Raw genomic sequence first — 18,334 nt, forward strand, 5'->3', positions numbered from 1 at the left:
AGGTTTCAATGGGGTTTAAATGACGCTGAAATAGAAGTATTAGAGAAGGTAAACTATGGTAGGGGAGGTAGTTGTCCAAGAGTGAGATGCTTGGAATTATTATTTCAGAGATGATGCAGATGGTCGTAATGCCAAGTTTAAGGGCACGACCGAGGGAAAGAGTAACTAAGGTGAGATGGAAGAAAATGTCACAGGAGATGCATTAAGTCGTTGTCTCGCAGCTCAGAACTCATTGTCTGTATTTCCCCTTGTGATGCCCGGCCTGGGACTTTGCAAATCACTTTTGCTTTGCCACGTGGCTCCCCGTTACACTCTGCCAATAGGGGAGTCTAGGGCGAGACGACAGAGCTGGAGGAGGAAGAAGGAGCTTGTTTCTATCAGTGTTACCCCAGCAATGTTTCTTCACCCAGGCAAAACCAGTTCCTCCCCACAGCAAAAAGAGAGTCCAGTTTGAGGTTTTCTAATACTCGCAGAACCGGCTTTATGGAGCCCATCTCAGAGACACCAGCGCCAGCCAGGAGGACTGTGCTTCAGAGATATTCCAGCTCTGCAGGCCCTCCTCTTAGGGTCTGATTGTGACAAGCATAGCGCCCCCCTCCCCTCCACCCAATTCCTAGGGTGGTAGCTACCTACGGCAGCTGCTGTCTCTATGATACCTTAGTGTCCTCCTCTTACCCTTTCATTGATCTGTTGAGGATTTTATACCTAGCTAAACATTCTTCATATTCAATTCTCTCTGCTCAGATAATGGGCAAGCTTCCTATCGCCTGAGTCGACTCTCCTTGACATAAAATGTGAGACTGTCAGGGAACAGCACTGAAGTCAATAACATGATGAGAGGAATAAGGTGAAAAGCAAGGCAGTGATTCAGAGGTGTGGTCCTGTGTCAAAGATCCATCTTTAAATAGATTGTTTCTTCTTTTGTCCTCTCTGGGGACAGAAAGTGGAACAGACTGTCGAATCTCAGAGGGAAGGCAGGGGTGGGGGGGTTGGGTGGTGTGGGGAGAGCGGTGGGGGGAGGTGGTGGGAGGGAAGAGATCAACCAAAGAACTTGTATGCATATATGCATAACCCATGGACACAGACAATAGGGTCGTGAAGGCCTGGGATGGGGGGATGGAGTGGGCTAGAAGGGGTCAGTGGGGGAAAAGAGGGGACAGATATAATACTTTCAACAATAAAGATTTAAAAATTAAGATACAAATAAAGTGTCATATTTGGTTGAAATATTGATACCATTGTAGATTCAAATGCAGTTGTAAGAAATAATACAGAGAGATTCTGTATAGGAGAGATCCTTGCTATGTGGGTGCAGTATCTTGACTGTGGTAGTGTGTGCACAAATCTACACATGTGACAAAACTGTATGGAACTAAATACACACCTACAGGTCAAATTGGGGGAATCTGAATTGGTTGGTGAATTGCATCAGTGTCAGTGTCCAGGACGGGACAGGGTACATTGCCTCCCAAAATGTTACTATTGGGGGAAACTGGGAAAAATGTAGTTCTTACAACTGCATGTAAACCTACAAAGGTCCTAATATTTCAACTAAACATGACACTTTTAGAGGTATATTGCAATCTGACTTCTGTCCCCAGAGAGGACAAAAATAGAAACAATTTGTTTAAGATGGGCTAATTGCCACAGGACCACACTATGTTGCTTTTTTGTAAGGGAAGAGTAGAAAGCAATAGGTAAGTTTATGATGTCAAATAAGTGGTTTGCTTGCATTGCCTTTTCTTTCAACCTGTGGCTAAATTCCCCTTTTGGGTGTAATGTAGACACTGCTTTACCTTCTCTCAGAACGTCTTCAGGCTGTGAGTACCACCCCAGATGCTAACAATCAAGGCAGTTTCCGAAAAAGGAAAACTCCATGGATGGTGATGCTGATGATGGTTTCTGTTTGATTACTTTGCTTTTCTTCCTAGTTTGGGAGGCAAGTTTCAAGTACAATAGCTTCTGTCTAGGTCCTAAATGTCCCGAAGAATTGCCAAAGTGCTGCCACCTTACCTAGGAAATCCTCCCAGCCTTTCCTGAGCCCCACAGAGAACTGACTGTGAGGTCTGGTGTATAAAATGCTTGACAGTTTTAAAGTGTTTGGGGGAGAGAAAGATGGAGTGGGAGCATTTGTAGGGAAGAGGCCGGGGAGCTGACAGGTTGCTTTTCTTAAAAAAACAGAAAGACTCAAGGTATAGCATTTCCGTTTACTTGGTCCGTGTCTGATGGAAACAGCCCACCTCCTGTGTATAAGAGGAGTGCGCTAAGGCTGTGCTTGCAAGATGACATTCTGTAACAAGCCATATTTAACACGCTCGCCCGAGTGGAGGATTTCTTGTCCATATTTCACACCCAGATAGGATTTGCCCAGGAAATAACGGTCAGAAGTGCCCAAGTCTTGTCGCACTCCGTTTCCTGAGCCCAACTTGGAATTTATGGTTATGGGTGTCATTACATAGTCTTAAGATTAGACCTTGAGTTTTATGTTGTCAGAGATTTCCTGGGGCTGGGCTACAGTTAGCAAGGTCAGGAGCTCATTTGGACTCCAAAGCTATAAAAGTATCCAGACATGATAAGTAGGTTAGAGCTGAAAGCTGTTGAAGACACGAGAGTAATCATCTGGGACAATTTAGCCACATTAAAGTCTAGACCACATGTAGATTTAGGAAGAGAGAGACTGGGGGGTGGGGTGGGCTGGGGAAAAGACTCTTTAAATGAATGGAGGAACACCTGCTAAAAGCGGCCTGCAAATGGAAAAATATGTAGTTACTTTCACAAACAAATGGGGAGAAGACTTCAGAATCCTAGACACATTAAGTAAGGAAGTTGGGATGATGGTACATAAAGAACCCAGTTCCCGTTTTTTTTTAAATTAAAAATTGAATTTATCCCCCCCCCCAAAGCTATCTGAATAAAGACAAAAGGTGAGAGCATAGCTTTAGCTTTGTAGTAGAACCCATCTTGGTTCTAGTTTGGCTCTGCTGGGTCGCTGTGAGCAAGTTTCAAAGCCCCAAAGCCTCAGTGTCCTCATCTGAATGACGCAGAGTATTATGCACATCACGCGTGTGTGGTGGAGACTGGGTGAAACAATGCATAGACAGTTTCTGGAACATGGTTAGTGTTCAATAAACAGGAGGATTTTTCTATTCATACTTATTACAAGTGTCCACCACTCTAGGCTTATTAAGTTACAGTCACATCTGATACTACATATTCATTTTTGGTAGGAATACTATTGCTTGGATTGCGCAGGTTTGTAGTATCCACATTTTACAGATGAGAAAAATGAAGTCCAGTGGTTAGTGCCAAAGTCACCCCACTGGGGAGCAATCAACCTTGGATTACAACCACAGTGGTTCTTTAAGCAAGGATCAGAAACACCAGAATGCTGTTAAAACCCAGACTGCCGGGTTCCACCCCCAGAGTTTCCAATTAAATAATTCTGGGCCGGGCCCATGAATGTGAATTTATCAGAGCTCAGGTTTGCTGCTGCTGCTGCTGGTCTTAAGACCTGTAGGAAGTGGCTATAGGTTTAAGCCTCTGAATGACCTGTGGCAGAGCCACATACAAGTCCCAGCTTGGAGCGCAAAGCCCTCCTAGCACAATAAAGCTTGACCTTATAGTCCTCCCTTGTTCCTAGGAAGCTAATGGGCTGCGGAGGTATAGCAAGTGCTGCCAAAACAAGGCTTGAGTAAGAAAATAGATTTGAAACTCGCAAGAACATTGTAAACTGTGGGGAGCAGCTATAGGGTTAAGCCTGGGACTGACCTGTTGGCAAAGTCACAATCAAGTCCCAGTTTAGAGGGCACAGTCCTCTTAGCATAATTAGGCTTGACCTTATAATGCTCCCTAGATCTTATCTGGGAAGCTAATGGGCTGAGGGAGGTGTAGGAAGTGCTGCCAAAACAAGTGAAACTCACAAGAACAGTATAACTATGGTAACCACTACCTTGTTTACCTCTGACTATAAAATAAAGGCTCAGCTTGCCTCTGGATCTCTCTCTGTGGCCTCAGCCAGGCACAGGAAGATCCACGGAGACTAAAGAGAGCTATGCTGATCATCTGAACGCTGTTTCTGTGTCCTTCATTCTTCGCCGACTCCGTCCACACCTTTGGGAGCCCCTGGCCCGCTAGGGCTGGACCCCAGCAGTAAACATGTTGACCACTCCCCTTGTTTTGCTTTGTGTGGTCTGACTATAAAATAAAGCTTCGGCTTACAGGCTGGGTCACTGTTTCCTCATCCAGGCACAGTGATCCTACCTAGCCCCAACTGTATTCTCATCTGTCTTCTTTGATCCTTCACCGCCCCTCCTCAGGTTCACCCGTGGCTGTGCTGGGAGCGGTTCAAAGACACACTTTGCAAACCACTGAGCTAGACTAGAGCAATGCTCGTTAGAATCATCTGGAGGCTTAAAATCAATGACCCCATAACTGCCTCAATGCTGTGGATTTTTCTATTGAAAATATGGTCCAGCACTACCACTCGCATATAAAACTCAATTATTCCCAGTAAAAAAGGATAAATCTGTAGCAATCTGTAAAATTCCACAAAATCTGGAAAGTTGTGGGTTCCCCTCCACCGTATATAGTATATTTGTAGAGCCAACTATTTAGAGAAGTTTTACATTTCTGATTCCAAATTTCCCATTGGGTGACCCACAGTTCTCTAATGCTGGCCAAATAATCAGAGTTAGCAAATAATAGAGATTACTGACCATAGGCAAAGCAGTCATGTTTCCTTAATAATATGGTAATGAATATTGATACTTTGAAATTCTTTTCTGAACACTAGATAGTTGGTTATATTAGTTTTGACAAAATTTGAAAATAAACCCTGCTTTAAAAATATTCTAATGAATCTTATGACTTTTTGTCATTTAAGAAGTAATTTAAAAGTTATTTTTATAGATTTAGTCTGAACTCTATGTTGATATTTTATAGATTAGTTTTTTTTAAATGCTACCTATATAATTCATTATGAAAAATCTCAGTTCTTTAAAAACTATGTACCACAGTACTTTTGCTGGTACCACAAATTAGAAATGGATCATTATCATTTTCTTTTGTAATACAGGGTGGGACAAAAGTGCGTTTATGACTGTTTATATGGAACATAATACAAGAATTCATAAGTAATAATACAAGAATAAACTGTGTTTTCCATACTCACATCTGGAAACCCACTTTTGCCCCACCCTAGATACATGTTTTTAGAGAGGTTAGAATTATTGGATAATCTCTTCTAATTTCTATCCATTTGTTGTCAGTGCCTAGTTATAATCATATTTTATAAGTAAAGTCTATATTATTAATTACATATTTTGCAAAAACCTATGAAATATGGGTTGCATTAATCATATGTAGAGTTTACATAGCAGCCCTAAGAAATTCCAAGTACTTTGGAAATATTGTTTCATTTATGTTCACGGCACTGTGTTCCAGGAGCAGATGGGTAACTGTCACAGCTGAAGGATTAAATGAGAGGCACAGGCAACGATAAACCCAGCACAGGGCCTGGTGCACGGCCAGGGCTCAGTAAGTAGCTGCCGTTATCGATGCCACTGTTACTACTGACTTTTTGGTAGAACCACGGGCATGACAGTTTTATGGTGATGTGTGGCTTTCTTACCCCATATATATGAAGGCATCGATGATTGGTTGTTGGGGCCTGTTTCTCCATAGCCATTCGAGTGGTTATCGTCAGAATGCTGTTAAATTGCATGGCTGTGACAGCATTATCTTTGCATGCAAAGTCAGGAAGCTGGAATACCAGGTTGTAATAAAAACTTTCCAGAAAGGCACACAATCGCCGTTAGATAATTCTGCTACAAGAGACTCAAGTCTAGATCTTTCATTTTGCAACAACTTGGGAAAATTATCTCTCAGTGTTTCAAATTTAGGGATGTCTTCCCTTTCTAGGATAGGTTTTTATCTAATCACAGTGACATGGAAGTTTCAAGGTGCCAGGAGATAAAGAACAACCAGGGATGTTAGCTTGCTTAACTGTCCTTGATTTATTCCTGATCATGTATAATGCTAAACAGATATTACCCATAATGCTTCCAGCTCTCTGGCACAGGTGGAGTCTTGGCTGGGTTGTCTGGAACACCAAGTTGGCGCCACTCACCGTTATAAAGGATAGACTGAGCCGTCTGCCCACAGCTAAGCTCTGTGGGGAGGGCAGAGCTACCCAACAGAGTAGAGATACTGGAATTCCTTTTATAGAGCAAACATTATGGGGTGGGGCTGACATCCAGTCACAGTTATTTTTATGTCATTTTAAAAAGGAAGCAAGCATAGATTTCTAGACAGAGACTTCTTAAAGGAATTTTGCAAACACGATGCCTGCTTTTCCTCTGTTTCAATATGGATACCATTGCTTCTGGAAGGGGCAGTCACTCTTGCTGTGCCATGCTGAAACTCAATGCTCACATCTTACTAATCCCATCCATAACCTGAGGAGGAAGTGTTATCACAGGACATTAAAATGCCCTGGTTCCAAAGGGCTTTCCCTAAAAACACACCATTAGAGAATCAATTCCGAAGTACCATTCAAGTTCATGGGCTTTGCCAGGCAAAGCAAGAAAGCTTCCAGGTTGCCACTGGGAGACGTAGGACTGGCAGCTACAGGCCCAGCAGCTACGGGCTCAGCAGTGACAGGTTTCCAAGTAGGAAGTTGGTTACTTCAAGTGCTTCACAAAATTTGACCCACTTCACATTCCCGTAGGGATTTGATGAAACCTACAAAGAGAATAAATAAATAAAAATAAGATCACTGGTTCATCGGAAAGCAATTATACCAAAAAAAGATTTAAAAGTTTTGATTGAATAAATTATGCTCTGAGCTTCCTGGCAGCCAACAGGGGAAAAGTAAAGAACAATGGTGGGAAGGTTGAGTCTGCAGGCACAAGGAATGCCGCTGTCACGTACAGCAGGGTGGCAGGTGTCTTTCTTCCTCCGTTCTGTTTCCTTATTTTAAAAATGTGTGGCTAAGAAGAATCTGGAAGAATGTTGGGAGAATTCAAGGAGAAACTGTATGTGGAGGAAAACTCTAAAGCATAGTAAAACTGAAAGTGGTTATGACCAATAGCTTACATTATCCAATGAAAAGAAAACAAAGCATTTTCACACATCAGTGTTTGATTATCTTACTACTTAGAGCAGCGGTTCTCAACCTGTGGGTTGCGACCCCTTTGGCGGTCGAACGACCCTTTCACAGGGGTCGCCTAAGACCATCCTGCATATCAGATATTGACATTACGATTCATAACAGTAGCAACGTTACAGTTATGAAGTAGCAACGAAAATAATTTTATGGTTGGGGGTCACAACATGAGGAACTGTATTTAAAGGGCCAGAAGGTTGAGAACCACTGAGAGGGTCTGGAACATGGAGGGCACATGTCTGTAGAACCAAGGAAAGAAGGAGGAAGGCAGTTCCCAGATATTCTCTCCTGAAGCTTGAGTAAAAGTGTGACCAAGTTCATTCACTCCTTCAAAAAAGAAAAGATGGGAATGCTCAGATCCCAAGCAGCCAAGAAGGCCTGCAGAAGGGCTCATGCACCTGAGAGTGCCTCTATGAGCTCATGCTCACAGGCCTAAATAGGCTTTCACTCTGGCCGGCAAACCTGCCACAATTTCAGGACATCTACAGCCCTCCCTCTGCAGAACCTACTTCAAGACTTCCACAATTTCCACCCACTTAATTCTTCACTCTTCATATCCGAACTCCAGGAGTCTTCCCTGCCTGGTGCAAGTGAAGTCCCCTTACTTACACCACCTATCTAGCTCCAAATTTACATCATTGCTATTGAACTTATTATCACCATTATTGATTAATGGCATTACTTGAATTCATTGTTAAATTATTAATCAAAACGATTACTAATTACATTATTATTACCCTTATTTGCATCACTATCATGTTTACATCTTGTAGGTGGCTGGTTCCCTGACTGTAATCTCCAGCACAGCAAGGACCTGTTTTTTTGTTCAACCATGTGAATAAAAACATCGCGTAACACACTGCCTGGCACATAGTAAGTGCCCAGCCAGTATTTGTTAAATTAATCAGCACCCCTGATCTCTGGAGAACTCTGCCTAGCGGCGCTGGAGGCCTACAATGGATAGCAAAGGCCGTCTAAAGTTCCAGTGGAGTTTGCAACGTTTTGCAGAGGGAACTCTAGCTAAATGTTTTGGAAGGCGGCACAAAACGCCCCTTTGCAACAACAAAACCAGACAAGTTCTGAAGCAGCCCCGGAGACACCCACCGACTGCAGCAGACGCCAGCAATAAACCCTGCACACATCCCGCGCGCAAAGCCAAGCCCAGCGTGCCAGCTGGAGGCTGCCCCGGGACTGCCCCCTTTCATTTCTCCCGCGCGAAATCCGGCCGGACGGCTCCACTCCCTCCCTCTGCTGCAGGGGGGAGCCCGGCACCCCCAAACGGGTAGCCGCCCCAGGCCGCGCCCAGCTGCAGCCCCCTCTCGCGCCTCCAGCGAAGCGACGTTCCCCGGTCACGAAGTTTGGATCTGGGACCGAAGCCTCGCGGCCCTGGGCGGCGGCGCCAACTGGGCGGCGCTGCGCGCTCCCCCTGTCCCGGCGCCGAGTGCGCCCCTCCCCGGGCGGCCGGAGCTTCGGGCGCTGCGCGCGGGCTGCGCGGCCGCTGGCGTTCGCTGGCCAGGCGGGGAGGCAGGCTCCCGGGCAGCGTGCGAGGAGGAAGCTGGAGCCCGGGTGGAAGCATGGAGCTGGCGACTCGCTCTCAGGTAAGGGTCGGGCCGCTCGCCGCAGCCCCAGCGCCCCCGCGGCCCGCCTTCCCTTGGCGCGCGGCCCTCCTCTCCGCCTGGGGTTGGGAACGTGGCCCTTGGCCGTGGAGTTGTGGACCCGGCGCGCCCAGTCCCGCGAACCCCGGAGTGGGCGTGCCTCCAGGTGTGCGCAGCGGGTGACGGTTGTGCCAGGCGGACTGGAGGCGCAGGGAGCCTCCGCGCTCGGGCTGTGGCCTCCGTCCCGGGTCGGTGCCCAGGGTCGCAGGACTGAACGCATTTCGAGGGGAGGGTGCAGGGGCGCAGCGCTCGGCGTTTGCTGCGCTTGTGGAGCCGGGGCTGGGAGTGGGGAGCTTTTCTGGTGCGCGCCCCCCACTTTCTCTCGGAATTGGCACAGAGATAAGGAAGTTTAAGAAAAGCGTAATTTTTCTGAAAAGACAGTTGAGGGTCAGGCCAGTTCAGCCTGGATAATGGAGTTTAAAAGGAATTGCTCTTGTGTTTGTTCTAGAACTTTGGTAAATGTTTTCCAGGATTTGTAACCACTTGGGGAGGAGTGGGGGTGCGGGTGGCAACGTCATTAGGCCAAATTAGAAAACAAAAAGCCCCAAGATCCCCCAAACCGTATACACAGCACGACCCCAATTAACGCGTTAGGGTCTTAAGTAGCTTTAAAAAATCTCATTAACCAACACTTGAGAGTAAGCCACCCTAATGTTTCAGTGGGTGCTGGGAACGTGAACGAGGCTTCAGTTTTCCTTCTTTCTTTTAAAAAGAGCCTTTCTCTACTTTCTAGTAGTGAATGTATTTTTCCCCCCCAGAGGTTAGCCATAAACACTTTTGTTTTTCAGATGAACTAAAAATAAAACTTTTAGAAAGGGAAGGAAGCAGTTTGCGAGAGCCCAAGATACTTTGTATGAAGTGTTGGTTTTCTTTCTTGCTTTTTGTGAGCGCCTCTGACTCACTGCTTCCACACCTTACAACCTTTGTCTGGTGTTTAGCTCTTTTCTCCACCTGGTGCTGGGCCTGGGTGTTGGGAGACAAGAAAGAGCCGGCGCCCCTCGGCCCTGCGCCAGGCTGCTGGGGTGGCCCCTGGTGCCAGAGCCCAGGCCCCTGTCACCTGCCCAGGTCCTGCGGCACATTAAAGGCAGAGCCAACAATGGTCAGTTTGGCTGTTTAGTACTTTCTGAAAGGCTTTCTGAAAGTGAACCTTTGGGAGAAATCTGTTGTGGATGTTTATAAGAAAGAGTAAGAGTTTAAAATTTCTCCAATGAGGGAGGTATGAAAAGCAAGGAAAACAAACAGTAACTCGAGGTTAAAAAGGATTGAATCAGGGTTAAATTATTATTATTATTATTTTTCCCGTGGCACTTTACCATATAATTAGTATCCTGTGCTTCTAGGAGGCTCAGGTGTCTCCAAGGTTTAAAAAGGAGCCCCTTGTGAATGTCACCAGTAACTGTATCTTGATAATGTATCACTCCTGCCTGAATCCTGTATTTCTGATGAGCTCTCTTCCACCACTTATTTACATAGTTCATACTAAGGAAGTCCAAAATGTCCCAAAATGTCTAGGAAGGGAACTTTTCCTGTTATGAGGCTAAATTTTGGTAGCTCTAAAATGTTAAGCTATTTACCACGTGGGGGTAATCCACAAATGCTTTCCACACCTTATGCGTCAATTAGGGCAAATTACTAAGTGTAAGATATCAGATGTTTTGTTTTTTTTCTTTACCAACGATCTCCTGCTTGGCAGTACACATTAAGATTTGTGCGATGATTTTTCCAGTGGGAGTGTTCCTGTTCATCATAATGCGAGCAGATTATAGTCTCCTTAATTTAAAGGAGCGGAGAGTGGTTCTGCGGGTTATAAAAGATCCACTGCAGATAAGAGCACTTAATAAGCATTTCAGGAGCAGCAAGATCTTAAAGCCCTGTGGTTGCAGCCTGTGCCCCAGCCCTATGAATGCAGCAGTGTGGTGCACTGCCTGAAGCGTGTTACTGAGCTGAATCTCAGCTCAGTGTGCAGTGGGTTTAATCTCACACACAGAAAATAAAATTCCCATCCCCTGGAAAGCACGGAGGTGGAAGGGGTTCAGCAAAGCAGCATAGGCCTCGTGCTCTGAGTAGAGGGAACTAGGCAGGGAGAGGGAGAGAAGAGACTCATTTAAACCCTGAATTCCTCTCTAGACTCTGTTTTAGGAACTATGTTTTATTGATGTTGAGAGAGAGAGGAAGGGAGAGGGATGGAGAGAAACATCAATGAGAGAGGAACATCATCGATGGGCTGCTTCCTGCACGCCCCCTACTGGGCATCGAGTCCATAACCTGGGCATGTGTCCTGACCAGGAATCCAACCAGAGACCTCTTGGTTCCTGGGTAGACACTCAAAAATGCTGAGCCACACTGGCTTTTTTTTTTCTTTTTTCTTTTGAAAACTCACCAGCGTGTTGGAGTTGAGGTTCTCTGACAGTGATCACACCTCCCCTGGGCTGTAGTCCTTGTTGGGCTGATCACTGTGTCTTTGTGGTTTCATATTGAATGACAGGAATACTACCCAGTAAAGGCGGTCTCGTACTGAGAGCGCTCAGCAGTGCAGCTCACAGGAGCTGAGGACGAGCCGAGGACGAGCCGGCCTCAGCTTCCTGGCAGAGAGGCTGGGAGGTCCTGAATGTCCGTGCTGTCCTTTAACTCTCTTCTAGCTTCAGGATGCAGTTTGGTCCTTTAGGGAAGGAAATGAAGCTAAATGTTCTCATGAATATGCATGCTGTTAGGGGTAAAGGAGGGGTAAAGGGGACTTTTTCTGGGTATTGACCTCATAGCAACAAAGTTTGTACCCAGCTTAAAATTTGTGCCCAAAGCCCTAGAACAGCCGTGGGCAAACTACGGCCCGTTTGAAATGAATAAAACTAAAAAAAAAAAAAAAAAGACCGTACCCTTTTATGTAATGATGTTTACTTTGAATTTATATTAGTTTACACAAACACTCCATCCATGCTTTTGTTCCGGCCCTCCGGTCCAGTTTAAGAACCCATTGTGGCCCTCGAGTCAAAAAGTTTGCCCACCCCTGCCCTAGAAGGTCACAGGGGTGGGGGGGGGGGGCATGTCATCTTCGAAGGACAGCGCAATGATTTGCCACTTTTATAGTTCCATATTTAAAAGGCCACTTTGTGGTTGTTTTGATAAATTCTACTGACTCATCAATTTAAGAGCTGAGTTTTTCGTGATCGGGAGAAACCTCCAAGAACAGCAATTCTGCCTTGGTCAGGCATACAGGACAGAAAGCCATGACATAATTAGGTGACTTTAAAACAGTTATAAATGTTACACTAAATTAATGAAAAGATCAATAAAGCCATTTGAACAGAATAGTCCGGGCATGCTCATTTTAAACTGCTGGTGAGAGTTCCGCTCTTTGAGGGAGAGTTTAGAATTCATACCTTGGGGATGCAGTTTTGCTTTGTGAAGACTTATTATAGCTTTATTGACCAAAGTGGAATTGTCTCCGGCTACTTAGGGGATGGGTAGAGATAAGAAAATGATAGTGAGGCCTTTTTTTTTTCTTTTTGTTTATGAAAAGCAGTGGTTTCTGAGTGTTTTAAAATAGTACCCTTCAGAGGCATATTTGGTAAATAGAGCTGAAGTTAACACACAGGAAAGTTTGTCTTCCATAGTGAAAGTCCATGCCCTCTCTGCACTGCAAAAACATGTCCTGGAGGCAGAGTTTGAGTCCATATCGTCATGTTTACTGCCTGTTTTGTTGTTTGCTTTTCCCCCACAGTCATCAGCTGATGACTGAGGGCTCCCTGCCTGGATTAGTCTGTTTGTCAGGTGTTCTTTAAGCACCACCTGTGTGCTAGGTATTGTGATAAGCACCACCTGTGTGCTAGGTATTGTGATCAGCACCACCTGTGTGCTAGGTGTTGTGATCAGCACCACCTGTGTGCTAGGTGTTGTGAGTTATGCTGGAGGAAAGGAAGCCTCTTGTTTCCTGCCTTTGCCAGCAGGCCCAGCTGGCTTCTGCTCTGTGCGGTGGGGACCTAGGTGGCCTTTGGTTTGGGGAGTGGGAGGTGTTAAGAGCCATCCTTCCTTCTGCACAGCCGGGCGTGGCTCAGTGATTGAGCATGGACCCATGGGCCAGGAGGTCACAGTTTGATTCCCTGTCGGGGCGCATGCCCCGGTTGCGGGCTCCATCCCCAGTGGGGGGCGTGCAGGAGGCAGCCGATCAATGATTCTCTCTCATCATTGCTGTTTCTATCTCTCCCTCTCCCTTCCTCTCTGAAATCAATAAAAATATATTTTTTAAAAAAAGAGCCAGTCTTCCCAACCTTCCTTTTAAAAGTCAGGCGGTGCTAGGTACTTAACGTTATCAGAATTAATCCTCACTGTAGTTGTCTGAAGTAGGTAGCATTATCTGCATTTTAAAGATAAGGTGAAATTGAGCAATTAGCTTCAGGCAACCAGCAAGAAGGAGCGAGCAGGGATTCAGTTCTCTTGCCATTGGAATCACAGACGTGGTCAGGTTACCAGATTTTCACAGGTTACCAGATTTTCACGGAAAAAATGTTATGAGGCTAGAGGTCTTTGCCCCGCATAGTGCCACTGAGATGATCAGAGGCATGCCAAGTAGAAGGTGCTGTTTAAATATGAGGGGTGTCAGCACTTCCTTTTTTTCTCATGATTACCTTCTCTCCTCCTTCCCACTGGGAGGGCTGGGGTGCTCACAGGAGGAGCTGGTCTTATGCTTTGCACAGGCTTCCTTGGATGATGTCTGCAAATGTCAGCTTCAGAATACGAATAAGGTCCACAAGGCTTTTACATGACAATGATTTTCACATGATCTTTGTATTGTGTAAGAAATGGCATGTTAAGCCCTAGCTGGTTTGGCTCCGTGGATGGAGCGACGGCCTCCAGACTGAAGGGTCCCAGGTTCGATTCCGGTCAAGGGCATGTACCTTGGTTGCGGGCACATTGCTAGTAGTGGGTGTGCAGGAGGCAGCTGACCGATGTTTCTCTCTCATCGATGTTTCTAACTCTCTATCCCTCTCCCTTCCTCTCTGTAAAAAATCAATAAAATATATTAAAAAAGAAATGGCATGTTAAGAGAAGTCGACATGAAAATAAACATTGAGCTACTGCTCTACCTACCCACTTTCTGGGTGTCATTTTCTAATTATTTTTCCATCCAGTGGCTTTTTTCCGTCACCATTTTTGCATAGCTTTTATAGTGTGACTGCTGTTTGAATTCTTTCTTTAGCGCCTTCAATACTATTTTTCTCAGTAGCTTGGAGGTCTTGATAGCTTTCATGTTTAATGACTGCAGTATTTCATTGAGATGTGTGTTCCATGTGTTAATTTTCTGTTGCTGAAACACTTTTTTTTTTATTACTAAAGGAATTTTACAATAAGTGTCTTGGGATATATGCACATACTAGTACATATCTTATTCCTTGTATTGGAGACCACATTGTTTTTAATTATTGTTCTTTGTTGTGTGCTTGCTATCTCATAAAAGGAAAGGGGCCTGATTTTCAATGGGGGAACCTCTGACACATTGTTTTTTTTTAAGGCATTTCCCTGTTTAGCTGAGAGAATGCAGTTTTTGCTCAGGTTAGAACCTGGGCTCATGGTCACTGGACCGAAACAGTGGCTTTTTCTTCCTGAACTTAAAATACCTATTGGAATGTGCTTCTTTGGGGGAAGGGGACAGCAGTAGAAGTATGTTCGTTCTGTACCACCTTCAGGTCTGCCTGGACCCCGCCCCCCCCTTCCCTGAGCGCCAAGATGGACCCTTCCCTGAGCGCCAAGATGGATGAATGCTAATGGATGCCTCGTGGGAGTGCAGTGGGCCGGACTCTCCTGGGATTTGTGCAGTTGGTTGTGGCAGTGGAAGGCGGGTACCTGTGCCCAGCTGCTCTCCTGGGGCAGTGAATCCCTGTTTAACAGGAGTTGCCTGCTTTGGTCTTGCTTATTTGAACTACGAGGTAGCATTCCTGAAGGTTGGACATCTAAAGTCAAGTGCTAGGTTTACCAATATAAAGTGCTGGTTGTAATGGGCGGGTGCCGTTTGGAAAACGTCACCAGATATGTGCACTTTTCTGGTCGCGTGTTGCCCTGAAAACATTTACAGAAGAGCATTTACAGGTGCGAGCTCTAAAGCCTGAGCTTTAGGACAGCCCGGGGGGCGGGGGGCGGGGGCAGGTGTGTGGGGGACAAGTTCCCAGGTGTCTTGGGTCCTGCCAGTTGTGCCAATATCCTCAGGCCTGGGTGTGGTGGGGATCCCTCCACACAGACCCCTTTGCTGTTCCCCCAAACCTGCCATGGCAGCAGCACAGTGGTTTGGGCGGCCCCCATCTTTAACCCCCTGCAGGAGAGTCCTGTGTCCTTGAGCTCTGGCATTTGGTCTTTTGTCCCAGGGCCCAGCCCTCCCCAACTCTTCCCTCCCTCCCCTTGGCTGCCTGCTGGCAGACCTCCTCTTCTGTGAGGAGGGTCCAGGGTTTACCCCAGGGGAGTGACCTGTGACAAAACCATGCAGCAGGCCCAAATGATAATACCCTGAAGTGTGAGGGGCCTGGCATCCAAGAGGTAGGTGTTAGATATTTGTTGACTATTTTACAAAGACGGTGTAGGGCTGTCAGTGTGTAGTGAGTGGAAGCATGAGTTATGACCGTCCGGGACATCCTGGAGCGGGCTGGGCTTCTTGAATTTTTCTGTTGCACAACGGACCAGTTCCTGCCTGCCCCAGAGCCTGGAGGTGTAGCAGCCTCGCCCGCCTGTGTGGATTTTCTCATCAATCTCCAGTTTTATCTTTAAAAGTCATGCCTCATTGCTTCTCCGCCTTTTGGCTACGATCAAGTGTAGTATCTGTTCTTACCAGTTTAAAAGTCATGCCTGTTTTGCATTCTTTTCCATGAAACATTTTAATTTATTTTAATACAAATATGCTATTTTAAAGTACTCTTCTTAGAAAACATCCCCTTCCCTGTCCCTCCAGTTGTCCCTGAGCTCCCCCAGTTTGGGGAGCATGGAACTGCCAAGCATAAAACTTAGAAATCACACCTATAATAAATCCTAAAATAGAAAAGATAACCCCCTGGACCCCCCCACACCCCAATATCTTTTTATTTAAAGCTCCAGGACTCTGAGGGCTTCGTGGATATTGAAATCCCTGGGAACATTTTTTTAAAAAAAAAATATTGTATTGATTTTTTACAGAGAGGAAGGGAGAGGGATAGAGAGTTAGAAACATCGATGAGAGAGAAACATCGATCAGCTGCCTCCTGCACACTCCCCACTGGGGATGTGCCCGCAACCAAGGTACATGCCCCTTGACCGGAATCGAACCCGGGACCCTTGAGTCCGCAGGCCGACGCTCTATCCACTGAGCCAAACCGGTCAGGGCCCTGGGAACATTTTTTAATGCAAACTATCTAGTACCTTCATTTTGTTCTCCATTAGCGGTTGACTTTAAATGGAAAGTCAAGAAAAAAAACAGAAGTGCATTTAAACATCATTGTTTATTTTGAATCCTCTCTCTTTTCTCCTTTGACAATGGGTCCCAGGCATTTTTCTTTTTTTACTTGGGGAGTTTTTTAAATCAAAGTCGTTGAAGCCAATGGGACTTCACTTAGCCTTTCCCAGCCAGGGCCTCTGACATAGACTCCCCTTTACCCGACTTAACAACAACCAGCTTCCTGTGTTCCCACACTCCCAGCTTTAAAAACTCCCCGAAAAGAGCATCTGGCTGTGCAGTGACCTTCATCGTGCCAAGTGGGTCCTCTTCCCTGGGACCGAGGGAGCACGCCCTCTTAGGGAGCGTGCACATTCACTCGGGCACAATGCCAGGAGCCATGTGGTATGTGCAGTCCGCATGGCCCCCGCCCCAGGGATTGTTCTGCACGGTTTCCACGAGCTGGGCACAAGTGTGTCAAGAGGCTCCCTGTCTAAAGGCCTCAGGGCTGGGCTGTGCAGTGAAGGTCCTCCCCCCTCATCCCTGTGCAGATCTGCTCAGCACCTGTCTGCACTGAGCACAGGGACCCTCTTCTCTGGAAGGTGGGGGCCTCACTGTCCCCCAGCCTTTAAAACGCAATTTTTCAATTACAGTTGACGAACGATATTATATTACTTTCAGGTGTACATGCTAGCGATTAGACATTTCTATACCTTACAAAGTGATCCCCCCCTTGTAAGTCTAGTACCCATCTAGCACCATACTGAGTTATTATAATACTAGAGGCCCAGTGCACGGGTCGGGGGGAGGGGGGCGGCTCAGCCCAGCCTGCACCCTCTCGCAGTCTGGGACCGCTGGCTCCTAACTGCTTGCCTGCCTGATTGCCCCTAACCGCCTCTGCCTCAGCCCCCACCACTGCCACCGTGGCTTTGTCCAGAAGGAGTACCGGATGACCCAGTCTAATTAGCATATTACCCTTCTATTAGTATGGATTATGGATTATACTCCCTGTGCTGTGCTTACATGCCTGTGACTCTCTTATCTGTGAATCTACTGTGAGTCCTCCTTCCATCTGGCTCTGTCCTGAGCTGTGTAGATGTGGCTGATCTCGCCGCCCCTAGAAGTCTTCCTGACCATCCACCCCACAGCTGGGTCAGGTTCCCTTCTGGACTCTTCCCCGTTCACATCTATCACACCACAGTGCAATTGTTTAAAGATTGTCTGGCTCCCCCTACCCCATATGACTCATTCCTCATCGGATCCCTCAGCATGGTGCCCAGCACAGACTGGTACTATTACAGTCTTCTTGATGCCTTTTAATGATAGCCTTGGACATAGGGGCTCTGCTTCACAGAATGCTGCCAGTCATAGTTTGGAAGCCATCAGAGCTTTATGCAAATGTTCTCATGCCTTTATGGGAGGAATGCCTTTTCCTGGGCCTTGAAATAGGCAAAGGCTATTTGATGATCAGTCTCTCAGAATCCAGAGAAATCTCCACACTGGCTTCGCGTTTCCTGTCTGCTGCCCTTTCTGGAAGAGGAAATTACCCAGCACTCCCCAGGCGGTTGGCTCCCTTCCCTCTCGGGGCCTCTGCCGAAGCCTGGCTCCTCGGCCTCCGCAGATAGCTCTCCTAAGCCCTGTACGCTCAGACCCGTCTGTACGCTTCTCCCCACTTATATTTTCTCTTTAAAAAATGACAGTGATTATTTTTCTTCTGCCTTTTTTTTTACTTTGGTAAAATGTGCATGACATAAAATTTACCATGTTAAACTCTTTTTAAGTTGTACAGTTCAGTGGCCTGAAGTAGAGTCACACTGTTGTGGAACCATCACCACCATCCATCTCTAGAACTTTCCTAAATTGAAACTCTGTGCCCATTAAACACTTAACTCCCCATTCCTCTCCTCCCCCCACCCAGCCCCTGATAATCACTACTCCACTTCCTATCTCTATGAATCTGACTATTCTAGGTACCTCCTATAAGTTGTATTGGAATCATACTCTATTTGTCCTTTTGTGCCTGACTTATTTCATTTAGCATAATGTTGTCAGGGTTCATTTGTGTGGTAACATACCAGAATTTCATTCTTTTTTTTAAAGCTGAGTAATCATCTATTGTATGTATGC

The 18,334-nt window shown here is 46.1% G+C and overlaps 1 protein-coding gene and 1 pseudogene across 5 annotated transcripts in view; both read left to right on the top strand.

The window, feature by feature from the left end:
- Positions 1-8,609: 8,609 nt before the first annotated feature.
- The window catches only part of CDCA7L (cell division cycle associated 7 like), a 33,120-nt gene continuing 23,395 nt past the window's right edge, over positions 8,610-18,334 (top strand). For all 5 annotated transcript variants that reach the window (XR_002829294.1, XM_006088814.3, XM_014455918.2 and 2 more), the window contains exon 1: positions 8,610-8,763. Coding sequence is in view for 4 of the 5 variants with exons in the window: in XM_006088814.3 (XP_006088876.1) it covers positions 8,740-8,763 (24 nt within the window). In the remaining variant the exon portion in view is untranslated. The remainder of the gene's footprint in view (positions 8,764-18,334) is intronic.
- LOC111826066 lies at positions 15,583-15,705 on the top strand (annotated as a pseudogene).

This window comes from Myotis lucifugus, unplaced genomic scaffold (genome assembly GCF_000147115.1).
Source record: "Myotis lucifugus unplaced genomic scaffold, Myoluc2.0 scaffold_52, whole genome shotgun sequence".
In the NCBI taxonomy this organism is placed as follows: domain Eukaryota; kingdom Metazoa; phylum Chordata; class Mammalia; order Chiroptera; family Vespertilionidae; genus Myotis; species Myotis lucifugus.